At 41.0% G+C, this 18,792-nt stretch overlaps 1 protein-coding gene across 4 annotated transcripts in view; it reads right to left on the reverse strand.

Annotated features, from left to right (window-relative positions):
* gas7b (growth arrest-specific 7b) overlaps window positions 1-18,792 on the reverse strand; it is a 491,997-nt gene that overhangs the window by 380,502 nt on the left and 92,703 nt on the right. Inside the window, exon 2 of one of the 4 annotated variants that reach the window (XM_073025847.1) lies at window positions 14,200-14,230. The exons of 2 other annotated variants lie outside the window; for them this stretch is intronic. In XM_073025847.1, coding sequence (XP_072881948.1) covers window positions 14,200-14,223 — 24 coding nt within the window. In that variant the 5' untranslated portion in view covers window positions 14,224-14,230. Of the gene's footprint in view, window positions 1-14,199; window positions 14,394-18,792 lie in introns of those variants that run through there. One more of the 4 variants, XM_073025846.1, reaches the window with a different exon arrangement.

Here is an 18,792-nt window from a genome sequence, read left to right on the forward strand (position 1 = left end):
CCTGTTGGTAAAAAATGAAATCAAATCCTTAAAAAAGGTAACGTAGGATCAGGAAATGTAGAATCCATGTGGATTCAGTTAAGTATTCGCAAAGATAAAAAGATCCTGATGGCAGGTATATACAGCCTCCAAATGTAACCAGAATGTGGGATATAAATTACCGGGGGGGGGGGGGGGGGATAGAAACGGCATGTAAAAAGGGCAATTTTTCAATAATCATGAGGGATCTCAATATACCAGTACATCGGTAGATTGGGAAAATCAGGTTGCTGCTGGATTCCAAAACATGGAATCTGTAGAAATTTTAGAACAGCTTGTGATTGAGCCCACAAGGGGAAAGGCAGTTCTGGATTGGTTGTTGTGTAATGAACCACCTTTGATTAGGTAGTTTAAGGTAAAGGGAGTGACCATAATATGATAGAATTCACCCTGCAGTTTGACAGGGAAAAGATCAAGTCAGAAGTATCATTATTACAGCTGAGTAAAGTGAATTTACAGAGGAATGAGAGAGGAGCTGGCCAAAGCTGATCGGAAAGGAACATTCGGGGATGACGGCAGATCAGCGATGGCTGGAGTTTCTGGAGGCAATTTGGAAGCCATAGGATAGATACACCCTAAAGATGAGAAAGGATTATAAAGGGAGAATGAGGCAATTGTAGCTGACAAGGGAAGTCAAAGCCAACATAAAAGGAAGTTGAATTGAATTTATTACTTACATCCTTCATACACGAGTAAAAATCTTTATGTTACATCTCGGTCTAAATGTGCTATGTGTAATTTATAGTTATTTGTAATAAACAGTATGTACAACAGGACAGTCAATCTAACATAGAAATACAATTGTATCAGCGTGAATTAATCAGTTTGCAGCCTAGTGGGAGAAGCTGTTCCAGAGCCTGTTGGTCCTGGCTTTTATGCTGTGGTACCATTTCCTGGATGGTAGCAGCTGGGACAGTTTGTGGCTGGGGTGACTCGGGTCCCCAATGATCCTTCAGGCCCTTTTTACACACCTGTCTTCGTAAATGTTCTGAATAGAGGGAAGTTCACATCTACAAATGTGCTGGGCTGTCTGCACCACTCTCTGCAGAGTCCTGTCATTGAGGGAAGTACAGTTCCCATACCAGGCAGTGATGCAGCCAGTCAGAATGCTCTCATTTGTGTCCCTACAGAAAGTTCTTACGACTTGGGGGCCCATACCAAACTTCTTCAACCATCTGAGGTGACAGAGGCACTGTTAGCAAAAATCAGTGGGAAGTTAGAGGATTGGGAAGATTTTAAAAACCAACAGAAGGCAACTAAAAAAGCCATGAGAGAAAAGATTAAATATGAAGGTAAACTGGTCGATAATATCAAAAGAGGATGCCAGATTTTCTTTCAGATATATGAAGAATAAAAAAAGAGGTGAGAGTGGATACTAGACTGCTGGAAAATAATGCCGGTAACATAGTAATGGGGGACAAAGAAAAGGTGAATGAACTTAGTAAGTATTTTGTATCAGTCTACGCTGTGGAAATCATCAGCATATGCTAGAAATTTGATGAGGAAGAAGTGTGGGTAGTTGTGATTACTAATGAGAAGGTGCTTGTGAAGCTGAAAGCTCTGAACTTTGTTAAGTTATCTGAACCAGATGCACTACTGGTCTCCCCCCCCCCCCCCCCTTTACAAAGGTAGAGCGTTCCTATGAAACGTTTCTTAAGCTGAAATGGGGTAAAGCAAAGAACCATTAATTTATATGGTAAAAATTTTCGCAAAAGCAAAAATAGGTTCCTAATGTAGGTCTTTTGTAAAAGTGAAGTGGCGTAAAGCAAACATTCTTAAAGTGGGGGACACCTGTACAACAGAAAGGTTCTGAAAGAGGTAGCTGAAGAGATTGTGGAGGCATTAGTAATGATCATTCAAAAATCACTACGTTCTGGAATGGTGCTGGAGGACAGGAAAGTTGCAAATATCACTCCACTCCAAGAAGAGGGGGAGGCAGAATAAAGCATAGGCCAATTTGCCTGACTTCAATGATTGGGAAGATGTTGGAGATGTTCGAAGATGATTAAAGATGAGGTTTCAGAGTACTAGGAGGCACATGATAAAATAGGCCAAAGTCGGCATAGTTTCTTCAAAGGTAATCTTGCCTGACAAATCTGTTGGAATTCTTTGAGGAAATAACAGGCAGGATCAACAAAGGAGAGTTAGTGCATGTTGTTTATTATGGATTTTCAGAAGGCCTTTGTCAAGATGCCACACATGAGGCTGCTTTACAAGATAAGAATCCATGAATAGAAGATTAGATGATAGGCAGGTGGCAAAGAGCAAAAATAAAGTGGTCCTTTTCTGCTTGGCTGTCAGTGAGTAGTGATGACCTGCATGGTTTGGTATTGGAACCATTCCTTTTCACATTATATTTCTGCAATATATGTAGATGAATATAGTGTATGGAAGTGTAAAAATCAGAGATGCAAAGGGACTTTGGAGTCTTTCTGCAGGATTCCCTAAAGATTAACTTGCAGGTTGAGTTGGTGGTGAGGAAGGCATATGCAATGTTAGCATTTGTTTTGAGAGAAACAGAATATAAGAGCAAGGATGTAATGCTGAGGCTTTATAAGGCTTTGGTCAAACCACACCTGGAGTATTGTGATCAGTTTTGGACCCTTATCTATGAAAAGATGTTCTGGATTGGAGAGGTTCCAGAGCAAGTTCACACAGAATGATTCCGGGAATTAAAGGGTTAACATATGAGGTGTGTTTGATGGCACTGGGCCTGTGCTCGCTGGAATTCAGCAGAATGATGGGGGAATCTCATTGAAAGCTATCAAATATTGAAAGGCCAAGACAGAATGGATGTGGAGAGGATATTTCCTATGATGGGCATGTCTAGGACTAAAGGTCTTAGCCTCAGAAAAGAGGGACAACATTTATACAAAGATGAGGAGGAATTTCTTTAGCCAGATGGTGGTGAATCTGTGGACTTCATTGCCATGGATAGCTGTGGAGGCCAAGTCACTGATATATTTAAAGTGGAGATTGATACATTCTTGAGTAGTCAGGGTATCAAAGGTTATGGGGAGAAGGCAAGAAAATGGAGTTGAGAGGGATAAGGAATAAGTCAAGATGGAATGTTGGAGCACTCAGTGGGCCGAATGGCTTAATTATGCTCCTATATCTTATTGTATTATGAAATCTTAAGTGGCTTCCAAGGACTCTCAGTACTGGCCCTCTTGCTGCTCCTCTAGTTAGTTGTACTGTGCAAAGCAAACAAGGAGAGCAAATAGTTATTCCAGTGTGTTATACGCTGTGGCTATTGATTGAGACTGAAGGTTAAGGATTGGCTTTATCTGTCATGTGTACATCAAAATATACAGTGAAATGCTTCGTTGATGTCAATTCAAATCAGCAAGGATTGTGCTGGGCAAGTATTGCCATACTTCCAGTACCCACTAACCCTAACCGTACTTCTTAGGAATGTGGGAGGAAACCAGAGCACCAAAAGGTAATGGGGCCATGGGGAGAAAGTACATACTCCTTACAGACAGCAACAGGAATTGAAACCTGAGTTTATAGCTGGGGCTGTAAAGCACTGCACTGACCTCTGTGCTACCGTGCCACGACTAGATTGCTCTTCTGGATTGTGGTAGCACGGCTGGCCTTTTGAATTACATTGGGAAGGAACTGGAACAACTGAGTGTAGATAAGAGACTTTTTGATAACTCCTGCATCATTTGCCGTAATGGTGGTCCGGACCCTCTGCTTCAGCATTCTAGCGAACACTTGTCTGAGGTACAGCCCGTCCACCTGAGGTACTATATCTTCCTCTGGATGCCTCATCATCCCCATTAACCTGCCTCCTTCCGTTACTCCTCCCCCTTGTGGTTTCTGAGATTTGTCCTCACCAATAATGTCTTAGAAAGACAGAGAGAGAGAAAACACAATAGAGAGCCTTTAAACTCACCAATCCCACAATGACCAGCAATCACCTTTTTTTAAAAAAGATCTTACCCTCTTTTACTTCCCCCCAACATACTCAACCCCACACCCCCCACCATAGTTTAGAAACACAGAAAACCTATAGCACAATACAGGCCCTTCAGCCCACAAAGTTGTGCCAAACATGTCCCTACCTCAGAAATTACTAGGCTTACCTATAGCCCTCTATTTTACTAAGCCCCACGTACCTATCCAAAAGTCTCTTAAAAGACCCTATCATATCCGCCTCCACCACCGTTGCTGGCAGCCCATTCCACGCACTCACCACTCTCTGAGTAAAAAAACTTACCTCTGTACCTACTCCCCAGCACCTTAAACCTGTGTCCTCTTGTGGCAACCATTTCAGCCCTGGGGAAAAAAGCCTCTGACTATCCACACAATCAATACCTCTCATCATCTTATACACATCTATCAGGTCACCTCTCATCCTCCCTCGCTCCAAAGAAAAAAGGCCGAGTTCACTCAACCTATTTTCATAAGGCATGCTCCCTAATCCAGGCAACATCCTTGGAAATCTCCTCTGCACCCTTTCTATGGCTTCCACATCCTTCCTGTAGTGAGGCAACCAGAACTGAGCATAGTACTCCAACTGGGGTCTGACCAGGGTCCTATATAGTTGCAACATTACCTCTTGGCTCTTAAATTCAATTTCACGATTGATGAAGGCCAATACACCATATGCTTTCTGATTAGTACAATTACCCCGCATTCTCCTCAAACCCACCCCCGCCACCCTAGTTTAGTGCAATTCTCTGCAGGGTTAATGCAGAGGATTAACACACTCATCCACACACTTAAGACAAATTAAAGTGATTAATGAATCTACCAAAGAGCCCATTTTGTGAAATGTGGGTGGAAAGCAGAGCACCTTGAAGAAAGCCATGTGGTCATGGGGAAAGAAGAGAACTCCCTCACAAGGATTGAACAGAAGTTGCTGGAGATGTAAGGCAGCAGCTCTACCAGTTGTATCACTGTGCTGCCAGAAACAGACACTCATAACTGCTAGACTTGAGAATATGGAGAAATTCACTACAGATCTGGTATTTCGTTCATACCAATGACCCTCTCTTCCCAACTACCCAGTGCCATTCCACTTGGCCTTATTTCCTTCTTAAAATCAAAGGGGACTACTAGATAGTCACCATGATCAAACATTCATCTCTTCCTGAGAACTCCTAAACAGCTTCCAATAAGTTAGGGGAGCATCCCGCTCATACTCTGCTCACTAGCAAATTGGTGACGTCTTAGCGTCGTAGGACTCTCTCTATTTTACATCAAAAGTCTTCCAAGGACAAAGTTCAGTTATTCCACCTCCAGCAGCGTGAATACCAAAAGCTGAGCAAATGCTTAAGTAATGTTTACAACCTTCAACAGCAATTGCTTGGCTGGTTGCTGTCAGAAAAAGTTATTAATTGCAGAATCAGGAAGTGAAACAGTGTGCAGTCTCTTTAATCTGCAGCAGAAACCAAGTTAATCGGTCATTAGAGCCCTAATTGTCCTCAAGGCAGGTACTCCTGGAGTGTGTTTCAACTTCTTTACCAAGATGGCAGGCTACCAAAAAGGTCCAGCTCAAGATGGCTGTGTCAAAGACTCAAATATCCAAAGGATGTGGGGCAAATTACCCTTCATGTAAACATATGGCTGTTAAAAAGCAATGCCCCTGCAAAGAGATCTCTGCTGGGTGCTTTACAAGAAATTTAAAATTCATATATGCATACACAAGTCACAAAACTCTATTTTTTCAGCTTCCCCCTGTTTTTGTTGAATGTGGTGGATGTTTTAAGAAAAGAAAGCAAACTTTGTTGAAAACTCAAAAAGAATCAAAAATCATTAAAACAGATTTAAATTGTGAAGTATTTTATAAATATATGTGCACTGTATTAATATGTGAATGTGTATGGCATCTATTCTAAGCAGAATCATTTTGTATTTTAAATGATAATGTATGTCTGGCCAAACGCCTGGACTGTGAGTAGTTCTTGAAGTGGGGCAATTTTCTTGAGCCATTATAAAGTTACACTAACGTGAATAGGCAAGCCCAAGGCTGACTAAATCTGTCAGGTCTCATTTTCATCAGCAATGATCTATATCATTTAAAATATTTTACTTGATACATTTTCTCACAGAAGAAAGAATGTAATAGAAAAACAGAACTCTCACATCAGTAGCATTAAATCGTGAGTTCTGTTCTTGGCGTCTGACTTGCATTTATAAACACTGAGCACGGAGAGAAAAAAATCAAAGCTGGTTCCCTGATTCTTTGCTGTTGTAAAGTTCACCTGCTGAAGGATTGGTGAGAATAAGTCTTCCTTAAGCTCCAATGCCTTCCACGTTTCAATAGATTGCCAAAGCTGTCACATGATTGTCTATTGACTAGAGCACTGAAAAGCCCAAGGAATTTTGATGGTGCACCCAACAGTGAGCAGAGCGCGATATTATATTAAATAAAATTATTGATGAAATGTTAGTCACTCATCAGGCCACACTGATCAAGAGCACTACCTCTTCACTCCCCCATAATTAACTGCCCCCTATCACCATGTCACAGTATGTTAAAACAGTAAAACGAAACCGTGTACACAATACAACAGCAGGTGTCAAAAGAACACATCCAACCACAGAATAAAGCCAGCATATGACAATAGACAATAGGTGCAGAAGTAGACCATTCGGCCCTTCGAGCCTGCACCGCCATTTTGAGATCATGGCTGATCAATTACTATCAATACCCAGTTCCTGCCTTGTCCCCATATCCCTTAATTCCCCTATCCATAAGATACCTATCTTGCTTCAGTTTCCATATATTCTGAAGGGCTTCCTGTGGATAACGTGACAATGTCACACTGCAATAGGTATGTTTAACATTCAAACAATCTCAACAACAGTCTGCTCACAAGTGACTACATTGGAGATGCTCTTGCATTACAGGAGTACAGCTGCCATTTATTTTCCCACAGGCTGGTCTGCTTGGTGACCCAAGGACTGGAGTTAATAGCAGCATTACACTTGGCGGTATGATTCAGGATAGGACTGTAATAATGTAGCAGGCTCCATGCCTTTATAAGCAGGTGCACTACTCAATATAGATGTGTTCTAATGTAAACCTGGGTTAACTGTAGCTACCATTCTGTGATATGGAAAATCTACAAAACTTTAGGTCTGTATTCATCCTTTTGATGAAAGTGGGGGCCCACAGGAGTTTAAAATTCCAGTCGCCTGATATGGCACCTGTACTTGCTGGTTACCATTTTAACTTCAAACAAGAGAAATCTGGAGGAACTCTGCGGGACAGGCAGCACCTATGGAAAAAAGTACAATCAAAGTGTTGGGCCGAAACCCTTTGGCAGGACTGGAGAAAAAATGTTGAGGAGTAGATTTAAAAGGTGGGAGGAAGGGGAGAGAGAGAGTGAAACCTGGAAAGGGAGGGATGAAATAAAGAGCTGGAAAGTTGATTGGTGAAACGAGGTGAGAGAGGCAAAAGGGGATGGGAAGTGGAGAAGAGGGGGTGGGGTGGGTTGGGGGTCACTAACGGAAGTTTGAGAAATCAATGTTCATCCCATCCAGTAGGAGGCTACCCAATTAGAATATAAGGTGTTGTCCCTCCAACCTAAGTGTGGCCTCATCATGACAGTGGAGGATGGCCATGGATGGACATATCAGAATGGGAATGGGAAGTGGAATTAAAATGGGTGGCCAATGGGAGATCCCGCTTGTTCTGGCAGACGGAGTGTAGATGCTTAGTGAAGTGGTCTCCCAATGTAGGTCGGGTCTCATTGATGTACAGGAGGCCACACCAGGAGCACCACACACAGTAAATCACCCCAACAGACTCTCTGGTGAAGAGTCACCTCAAACTTCTGGTAATCCCCCTCCAGGTTTCACCTATTACCTGGTGGTTCCCTCTCCCCTCCCAACCACCTTTTCAATCTACTCCTCAGTATTTTTTCTCCAGTCCTGCAGAAGGGTTTCCACCCGAAATGTTGACTGTACTTTTTTCCACAGACACTGCCCGGCCTGCTGAGTTCCTCCAGCATTTTGTGTGTGCCACCATTTTAACTTTCAACTTTGCCTCAGCTGCCAGCATTTTAAAATCCATACATCAGACTTGGCATAAAACTTAAGATCTGCTGTGTAGTCATATTCCCTACCTTTCTATACACTCTGAGATCTTGATTATCTGCAGCAGACAACTCATTGCACAAGAGAATGCCATCAATGCTGCCTCAGCAAAATCTTCAGAAGGTTAATCCAATCAACATCAGTGCCATTTCCCACACCAGCATCCACAGCAGTGAAGCCATAATTATGCTGAGTCAGCTACATCAGGCAAACCACATTGTTTGCATGTTGACCTTATACTCCCAAAATAGGCACTTCACTTCAAACTCTGTGGTGGGAGGATATTATTTGACAGGCAGAGGAAAAGATTCAAGGACATGCTCCTATCCTAAAGTTCTGTTGCCAAAATCAGGACTCAAAGCCCAATATTTCCTAACTACAATTAAATTTCTACAATGCAGAGCAAAGCCCAAAGAGAAAAGAGGATACATAAGAGCCTTTCAAAATACACCATGCTTTAAATACAGTAGAGCACTTCTTTAAAGTTACTTTGACAGAATGCACGAAGTTACTGATTTCTTTTTATACTGTTAGGTTTCTAGATACATTTAACCTTCAAACTGAGAACGTTTTTTAAAAATACATCTTAATACACAGACCAAAAACAATGTATCTGCATTTCTGTCCTGTCCATGGAACTAGTAGCGTGAACCCAGCAGCAATGATGATATGTGAAGGTTGTCTGTAGCAAATGCAAATCCCTCCCTGGTTAGTAGTCATGTTTCTAATGGCGTAGCTGTCCACTTTTCATTCAAAACTCTCAGTGCGATGCATCTACAGTGTTTTTTGATGTATCTATACTATGGGCTATTCCTGTATAAAAACATAAGACTTAATCATCTCATTCTCATTTTCCCCTTCAACATTTACTGCGTCTGACTTCAAGTATATATCGCAGTCTCAACCCTTTTGGTTTGCAGGATGTCAGGGTTAGTAATTCATTAAAGCTGCTGAAGGTTTATTTTCCAATACTGATCGAGTCCCTCAATGGGTCCCCTTGTGACAAATTTTATTCAGAACAATGCAGTTTATATCATTCAGTACTAAATCTATTGACTTCATAGTGCTGATCTTTCAATAGGTTAGATGTTTTTGTTTAACAGTAGATGCTTGCCAAAACTGTGAATCCAACTGTTTCATTCAGAAGAGAATATTATCCTGAAGAAAACTTGATTTAAAATTGCAGGCATCACAACAAAGGAGTTATGTATAAAATTGAAACATGCGACAAACTGAAATACCATGGACCTCTGAAAAGCCTATGAAGACTTGATTCCAGCAAAAATCTTTAAGGATTCAACAACAACTGGCAGAAGTTCCCTCATTTGTGAAAAAGAATGTTGATGTAACATGAATAGGTCAATCTTAATTCTCCATCCCTGCCTGACTTTATCCCTTCTTTCTTTCAATAGAGGAACCTTTAATCTGGTATAATTCTGTAAACACTAGCAGCAGATTGCACCTCTCCATTGTTCAGCATAAAAGGCATATAGAAAGTCTTTTACTTACATATCATTTTAGGAATTTAATTTTTGACACTCGAATATCTTTTCCTGATAATAATGTCTAAACTCTCCACTGAAAATTGGTGGCAATTACATGGAGTCATCCTCAGTATTGAAAATCCAAATATTTTTTTGTACTCAAGTCTCCAGAGGCTGAACAGTGAAGACTAACCAGTCATTTTACTATGGGAGTGAGGGGCATGGGATAAAATCACAGCCAATCCCACTGTCAACTACAATCTATATTTTGCTGATGATACTGCAAGACAATTAAAAATAGGACTGGAATTTTATAAGACGTAGGAGCAGGGTTAGGCCATTCCATCATGGCTGATTTATTATCCCTCTCAACCCCAGTCTCCCACCTTCTAGAAACCTTTGAAACCCTGACTATCAAGAACCTATCAACCTCTTCTTTAATATACCCAATGGCTTGGCCTCCACAGCTGCCTGAGGCAATGAATTCCACAGATTTACTGCTATCTGACTAAAGAAATTCCTCCTCATCTCTGTTCCAAATGTTGTCCCTCTATTCTGAGGCTGTGCCCTGTGGTTCTAGATTTCCCCCATGAAAGGAAACAATCTCTCTACATCCACTCCATCTTTTATCCCTACCTAGGATTAATTAGATACTTATTTGCTTTTATTTTGGTTAAGATTAATCACTTTAGCACCAATAAGATAATCAGAGACTTTCTTGTCTGAACTTAGCCCTGTGTTAGACGAGGTCTTCACCTCGAGTAGCATACCGATTTCATTTTAAGTAATTTTGAAATGGCCATTTTAGAAATAGCCATAATTTGATGCCTCAATCAATCTGTGAATAGAGCATGCTTAAGAGTGACCGAAACACTAACCACAACCACCACTTAATCTTGCCCACACTGCACCAGATTATGTGGATCTGGAATTGGCCACTACAGCCACCTGTGGACCCACCATAGACAACCCCTTTGTGAGGAAATCATACTTGAGTGATTGATTGCAATACCAGATGCCATGTTGTCTGCAGTCTTTTCATGATGCTATCTCCTCTGTAATTTATCTGAAACCGATTCATAACTAAACATAAGATCAATAGATAAGCTTTTTCTTAAAACAATTTGGAAAGGGATAGTTTATAATAGTGGTTTACAATATTTTTCTACTATTTCCAGTTCAAAATTTGTTTGCGGGTGTCTAAATGTGTAAAGCTCTAATGGAGAGACTGCAGCCTTCTTTATAGTTGAGACACAAAAGGCTGCAGATATTAGAATCTGGAGCATCAGGGTTGAGTGAGGAGGGATGATAGTCAGCAGAGATGAGAGGGAGGGGTGAGTCACTGACTGCTATGCAGAACCTGGTAAGGGTTGAGGAACGATGGGCACATGGAGCAGGTAGAGCGGGGGAGACAAAGTAGTAATGAGTCAGAGGCTAGTTGGTAAAAGGTGTAACTATAAATGAGAAAGAATTAGGGAGATGGAGTCAGGTGGGGGAGGGGACAGCGAAGTTGAAGCAAGTGGAATAAAAGCTCAGCAAAATAGGACTGTTGGTGATAAGCAGATGGAACCATTGGGGGGGGGGGGAGTAATGAGCCTTGGAAACAAAGATAGGAGGAATGAAAAAAGTGGAGGGAGGGAGAGGGAGGGGAGAGAGGAAGGGAGGGAGAGAGAGCGGGAGGGAAGGAGAGGGAGGGGGAGAGAGGGGGAGATATATATATTTCTTAGGTGGAATCAGTGAGAGTGGGTTACTTGAAACTGGAAAATCCAATATTCATACCATTAGCCTGTATCCTGCCCAAGTGGAAAATGAGGTGCTATTCTTCTAGTTTGTGTTTGGTCTACCAGGGCAGTGGAAGAGCCAAGGACAGACAGCTTGGAGTGGGAATGGGAAGGGGAGCTTTCATTTCACGGCTTCTATATTCTGTGTTTTTGCCATTTGGCAAGTTTCCTCCTTTCTTTTCTGTGGGGGATTTTGGGAGTTGATGCTCTTGTTGTTCTTTGACATGTTTTGTTAGTTTTTAATTGTGTTGGGGGGATGGTTTGGGGATTGATGATCTTGTTGCCATTCTTTTTTGTGCAGGGGAGTGGGTTTGATGTTTTTTCTTGAACAATTTGAATGGCTTTCCTTGTTTCGTGGCTATCTGGAGAAGACAAATCTCAATGAACCTTTGAAACACAACTACAGGCTTACGCTGGCCATTCCAGATGAAATACAGGTGCTCTGCAAGCCTACCCTTACTCTTGTCAAACACAGACAGATCACATCACATTACAGCATTACAAATCTGGAATATTACAGTTGTTTGTCTGACACTAGGAGTGAGCAGTGAATAAACTGATTCTTGCCTATTGTGGAAAGCCAGAAAGAATGAATGTCAGGCTTAAACAAGTTTCTAAACTGTTACTGGAATGGGAATTTCTCTACATGCATTCAGGGCACAAGTCTGCTTAGGACAAAGATAGAAAAAGAATTTGTCTTGATTTTATTGTCTCTGATAGAAGTCTCCAGAGATGAAAAAGGTGATATAAAGAAATGGTGGGAGCTTTGCTGTTTGCTTTATTGATTGCAAATTTGCTTGAACTATATGCCTTACTACAGGCTATTCTTACCAACAGCAGACATCAAAGATAATATTCACCACTGTGTCTACAACATGAAAATAGCCTTTGGCAGAATGAGGAAAAGGGTGTTCACAGAGTTAGATCTCAAGGGTCATGGTATTTTAAGTGCCGATGATTTTGGCCTTCCTGTATGAGCCAGAAAGGGCAAGACGAGTGAGCACACCAGTCCTCAAAGACGGATCAAAATTGGAAAGAGTGAGCAGTTTCAAGTTCCTGGGTGTCAACATCTCCGCAGCTCTATCCTGGGCACAACACACTGATGCAGCTACAAAGAAGGAACGACAGCAGCTATATTTCATTTGGAGTTTGAGGAGATTTGGTATGTCACCAAAGACATTTGCAAATTTCTACAGATGTACCTTGGAGAGCATTCTAACTGGCTGCATCACTGGCTGGTATGGGGTTGGTGGGTGCTACTACACAGGATCAAAATAAGCTGCAAAGAGTTGTAAACTCAGTCAGCTCCATCATGGGCGCTAGCCTCCATAGTATCCAGTACATCTTCAAATAGCGATGCCTCAGACAGCTGGCATCCATTACTAAGGACCCCCATCTATCAGGACATGCCCTCTTCTCATTGCTACCATCAGGAAGGAGGTACAGAAGCCTGAGAGCACATACTCAGCAGATCAGGATATATATTTACTGCAATTCACGTTTTGCCCCTCTATTATTATGTACTGCTACCGCAAAGATAACAAATCTCACGACATTTGCTGGTGATATTAAACCAGATTCTGATTCAGAGATACAGACATCCCAAAGCTGGCACCTCAAGACACTGGTGAAGTATTATTAAACCTACCTTTGCAAAATTGTTAAAATCCAGCACAGGTTAATTTATGTCCCTCTTTGTCAACATCCCTCACAACGAGGCTCTGATCCTGCTTAATCTACTTGAAGTGTATCAAGCTACACTGCCCACATGCCTGACACCAGATTCCCCACACAAGCACTCTGCTCTGAGCTCCGTTGTGACAAAGGGCAGAGGAAATGCTACAGAGGTATTATGGAATCACAGAGCACAAACACAGGCCATGCACTCTACCATGAGCAGGCCAACCATTCATCCGGAAGGAAGAGCTAAATTCTTGGATAAAAGTGGGTGAAGCGGTTGGCACCTATTATGGCCCCAAAGGCCTGCAGTGATCAGTAATGTTTTTATGTTTTTCTGTATATCCCAAAATCATGCAAGTCAGAGAGTTCTTTGCCAACTGCAAATTGGTCATAATTTTAAAGAGGGAGAGTTGATGGGAATGTGATATCTAAGTCTATAACTCAAACGCAACCAAGATCAAGGACACACACGAAATGCTGGAGGAACTGAGCAGGCCAGGAAGCATCTATCGAATACAAGTACAGTCGATGTATCAGGCCAAAACCCTTCGGCAGGACTGGGGAGAAGAAGCTGAGGAGTAGATTTGAAAGATGGGGGAAGGGGAGAGAGAAACGCCAGGTTTTAGTTGAAACTTGGAAGGGGAGGAATGAGGCAAAGATCTAGGAAGTTGATTGGTGAAAGAGTCAGAAGGCCATGGAAGAAAGAAAAAAGAGAGGGGGGAGCACCAGAGGGAGGCGATGGGCAGGCAAGGGGACAACATGAGAGAGGGACAAGTGGATGGGAAATCCTGAAGGGGGGGGGCAATACTGGAAGTTTGAGAAATCGATGTTCATGCCATCAGGTTGGAGGCTACCCAAATGAAATATAAGGCATTGTTCCTTCAACCTAAGTGTGTCCTTATCCCGAAAGTGGAGGAGGCCATGGATGGACATATCGGAACAGGAATGGGAAGTGGAATTAAAATGGCTGGTCACTGGGGGATCCTGCTTGTTCTGGCGGACAGAGCATAGACAGAACTGGAGTTTCACTCACACTAATTAACCTCCAAAGTATCAAAATAACTAGCTAGCCACTTCAGTATGAAACTCAGTAAATATATTTTGTGACGAGCTCTGCAAGTTACTACAAGGAATCTTACTATTATCACAGCCCAACTCACAATCTCGACTCTCTCAAGGTCCATGGAAAACCTAAACAGTAAAGAGGAAACAAAAACCATAAGATGTACATCTGCGAATGTCAAAAACCTGAGATATCACAATTGTTTCTGTGAGATATCTTGCAACACAAAATAAAATAAACGGAATTGCCATTATGCCGTTCCATCCTATTGGAGTGGAAGTCCCCAAGCAATCTGAATCTCATGTGATAATTAAACTATATACAGTACACATATATTAATTTATCTTTATAGCCTGGTAATAGCTGATTGAGAATGAACACTGCCTATGGCTAAAATGGTGATGTGGAATGGATGACAGAGTTTAAAGGAATCTTAATCTGTGTGGATGAACTGTGGGAGGGAGTGCCAAACATTCCTATACATTTACAATGCAGTCAATCACAAATGAATGATTTAACATGATCTTGAAGAAAATGGGCTGTAAACATATGGGAATTGATGACTTTTTTAAAAAGCTTTTCAAGTTCAAAATACTCTGAGAACAACTTGTTCTATTTAAGGTTTTTTTTCCAGTTTAAGAAGCATGTAAATAAGCTTTTCTGACTTTTTCCACCATCCCCATTCCGTGCCCCCCCCCCCATTACCTCAACCCACACCCTTCCACCTCCCATATATGCAATTTCATAAGCTGTTTTCACAAATAGCTCCCAGAATCAGGCCATGAAATGCACAATGCCAGATACTGTTAACTGCCAACAGACAGGAATTACATCACATTTCTTAGCAACAAGGACCATTTTGTAAAGCTGCCTTTCTAAAATCATGTTAATCGCTTTGACCTTTAATGGGTCTTTGGGTCCCAATGGATGACTTTCTCATTAATGCGTTTACTGTAGAGTGACTTTAATCAGCCCTTCCTTATTTCTCTTGCAGTTAAACAACAGGAAATGGAGGAATAAAATACTTACACTTATTCAAAAAGTATCCATTAATACCAATAATTATTTTAAAACAATATTACAGTTAATTAAATGGATATCATCCATTTAAATGTTGATAATTTCTAAATCATCAGGACACTCAGTGACCTCAATTAAAACCCTTGCTATTTAAAAAATTGAAAAGGTCCATTAGATTCACACTCCACAGGAACAAACTTCAATTGCCCTGATATTCAAAGCTGGATTGTAGTGCTAAATGCACTATACAGTGGCAGCAGTGATTCCAATATTCAGAGGCACAGTGGAACGTACCATCAGTACAGTGAAAGATGTTTTTCTAGCTAGCATCTTTTACGTTCACTTGGGAAAAGCAGGTCTTTGAACTTTTTTTATACAATTTAATTATATCATGTTGGATGTCTGGCAGAACTCTATTCATAGCCTTCAGTTCCAAAACAATTAACAGCATTAGGAATCTTATTTTAAAAATCTTCAATCAACCAAACCTCAGTAACTTGTATCCAGATTTTGTGTAAATAAGAATTTCCTGACATATACTCTGAATGACTTAACCATAACTTTTAGCATGTCCCTTCTGTAATCTCCTACTAGAGATGTTTCTTCCTGTCTATCTTATCACTGCATAATTTACTTTAATCACAATTAGAGCATCCATTTAAAAAATACATTATAAAGACACAAACAACTTTCAAGCAAATCCAATGAAAAGAATTACAAACTCTGGTTAGGCTCTGCATGAGCATCATAGTCTCCTCAAGTACCTGGGCCTAGCAAAAAAGGATTTGAAATTGTAAATCTACTGTAGTAAGTATTTTACAAACTCTTCAGCATTCTCTTTTCCTAATTCTCCACCCATATCATGAATTTACCAGGTGACCAGCATGGATGCCCCCAAGCTCTGATGCAAAATGAGGAGGATTGGACAGGGTGCTAGCAACCCCATCCCACAAAAAAACCCCCAGAGCTACAGTGACACCAACTGAAGCTCCAAAGACCTTATTCATGAGAGAGGAAGGACTTTAAACAGGAAGAAAATGGGCCACACCTGGAGGCAAATTCAACGATTAGTCCAGGAGAAAGCACGCTGGTGATCTGCTGTTAGTGGCCTATGCCCCAGTTGGGGAAATGGCCTTAACTACCTAACCAACTAACTAACAAACAAACAAGCAAGATATAGATACTCAGATATCGTAATTCTGGCCCTTTAATGATTGAGGACATCCAAGACATCATATCTAGAAAACTGCCTGAAAATATATATTTCTCTAGTGCAGGCGTTCGCAACCTGGGTTCCACAGACTCCTCTTTTAATGGTAAGGAACCATGGCATATAAAGGTTAGGAATCCCTGCTCTAGTGTGACACTGATGCATTTCAGAAGGTCAACAGCATGTAATTTGGATCACAAGCAACAAGCTTTGAGGGGCACTGTGCCAAAATCTTAGACAGGATTCTAGTCATCCCTGTCCCTATAGGTGCATAAAGTCTACTTAACGATTCGTTTCAATTCCCATACCGCCATATGCTAAATGAATAATATAAATAGTTCTATCAATAGTAAGATGTGTTATGCTCAGATTACTTTGCACAATGCAATCACACAACCTCCTTTTTGCATACAGTAAGATGCCTAAATTTGTGGCTTTGTCTGAACATCATGTTTCACACATTACATACTTCATTAGTTAATGCCATAAATAGGAGCCAAATAACAAGAGAAAGTCCAACCCTATGTCCCTATCATGAGAGGTAGAAATGGGTAAGGCTGGCCAACAGGGCTCTGGTGAAGCTGTACTGGGCAATCCCCTGTACAGCAGATGGTATGGATTGCAGAAACAATGATGAACTCCAACCATACCATCGGCCTTGGACGATTGAGATGGGAGGTCATCAGTGGCCTATACTCCACTGGGAGCTAAGGGCCCAAGAACAACAACAGCAGCTGAAAAAAATATAAAGCATTCAGTGGGACCCTCTCAGCTAATATGTAGCCAAAATGTTGACAGCTCAATGCTTACTAGCTTGTCCCAAATCAGGAAGCAGTGGAGATCAGAAAGGCCCTTAAACAAGAATGAAGTTTCCATTGCAGTATAGAAGAAGCACACAACTGTAAAAGGTGAGGTTATTAGATGAGACCACAAACCAGTTTTATCATAAAATAATGGGATGGAAGAAATCACATAGCATTTCAAAGAAGAGCAGATTTTCTCTGATATTATGGCCAGTGATGCTGTAGACATCAAAAACTCGGATTAGTTTCTGACCTCTGGTACTGACTGGGTGGAATTTACCTGTCTCTCTGCTTTTCCACAGGTCTCCTCTGCTTACTCCCAAAGATGTGCTGGCTTTTAGATTAGCTGATGAGTGTAAATTTCTCTCATTCAAAGTGGGTGGTAAGCAAATCAGCAGGATGTTAGTGGCCACAGAAGAGAGAGAAATACTGGAAATAACTGAGGAAGTGAGATTGATGGGCTTGCTGTAGCAGCTAGAAGAGACTCAATGGACTAAATAGCCTCCTTCTTTGTTATAATAAAATACAAAATATATAAAGTTATTAAGCCTGAGCTAACATTACTAAATCAAGGCATCTGGTAAATAATTATTGTAATAATGTGATTATAATCATATAATAATGATAATGATTTTCATAGCCCACTGTACAGACTGGAATTCTACAATGCAATGCTAACTCTATTTTAATGGTCTACAATAACAAATTTTGGAATGTCCTCAAATCTTCTCTGTTCACATTTGAAATTGTACTTTAGTGCTCAAGAGTACAGCCAGAACTCACGAAAATAAATACAAAAAGCAACTTTAAATTGGCGCAACACTGGAGGACCTCAATGGGCCCGGCAGCATCAATGGAAAAAAAATACAGTCAATGTTTCGGTCAGGGACTCAGCCCGAAACGTCAACTGTACTTCAGCTGCGTGGTCTGCGGAGTTCCTGCAGCATTTTGTGTGTGTTGATCAGATTTCCAATTTCAGTTTAAGTTGGTAACCGGTAACAAGATGTTAATAATAAAATTAACTATGTGAGCTTATTTGTAGTATAAGCACTTTGGGAACCTTAATCCTTTGTGAGAGGTATCCGTAATGTCAGATTTATCAATGTCCTGGATAGGGCAGAAAATGTACAACAATTTCTGATTATAATCCCGGGCTCCAATTTCACTTCACTAGACAGCACAATATTAATATTAGAGATTTGCCCTGAAACTTCTCTCTGTTCTATGAGTATTTAATGAGATTAGCCATGGGCCAGTAGGTGCCAAATACAGTCCTACACCTCCCACCAATTGCCAAGATTCCAGTAGGAGTTTAGCAAGTGATCATCAGCAAATAAATGGACTTTAAAGCAGTAACATTAGTGATCTTGTTTCTCTCCATAACTCAACGAGACCAAGGCCAGTGCATACAACACCTATTTTTCCCCCACAATTGAAATTAGTGAAACTTACAAAGCATCACAATTTCTTCAATCTTTACAGTTTGGCAGACCAACAGATCACAGCAGTAGTGCAATCTATCTCTTTGTAGAGGTATTAACCAGATCTATGTAACTCAGCATTATTTAAATTACTTTTTTTGTGTATGAAATTCATCTTGGAGTCACTTTAACAATAATAACTGGAAAATATCTGGAGAAAACTAACCATTTACATT

The sequence above is a fragment of the Hemitrygon akajei genome, chromosome 22, assembly GCF_048418815.1.
Source record: "Hemitrygon akajei chromosome 22, sHemAka1.3, whole genome shotgun sequence".
Classification (NCBI taxonomy): domain Eukaryota; kingdom Metazoa; phylum Chordata; class Chondrichthyes; order Myliobatiformes; family Dasyatidae; genus Hemitrygon; species Hemitrygon akajei.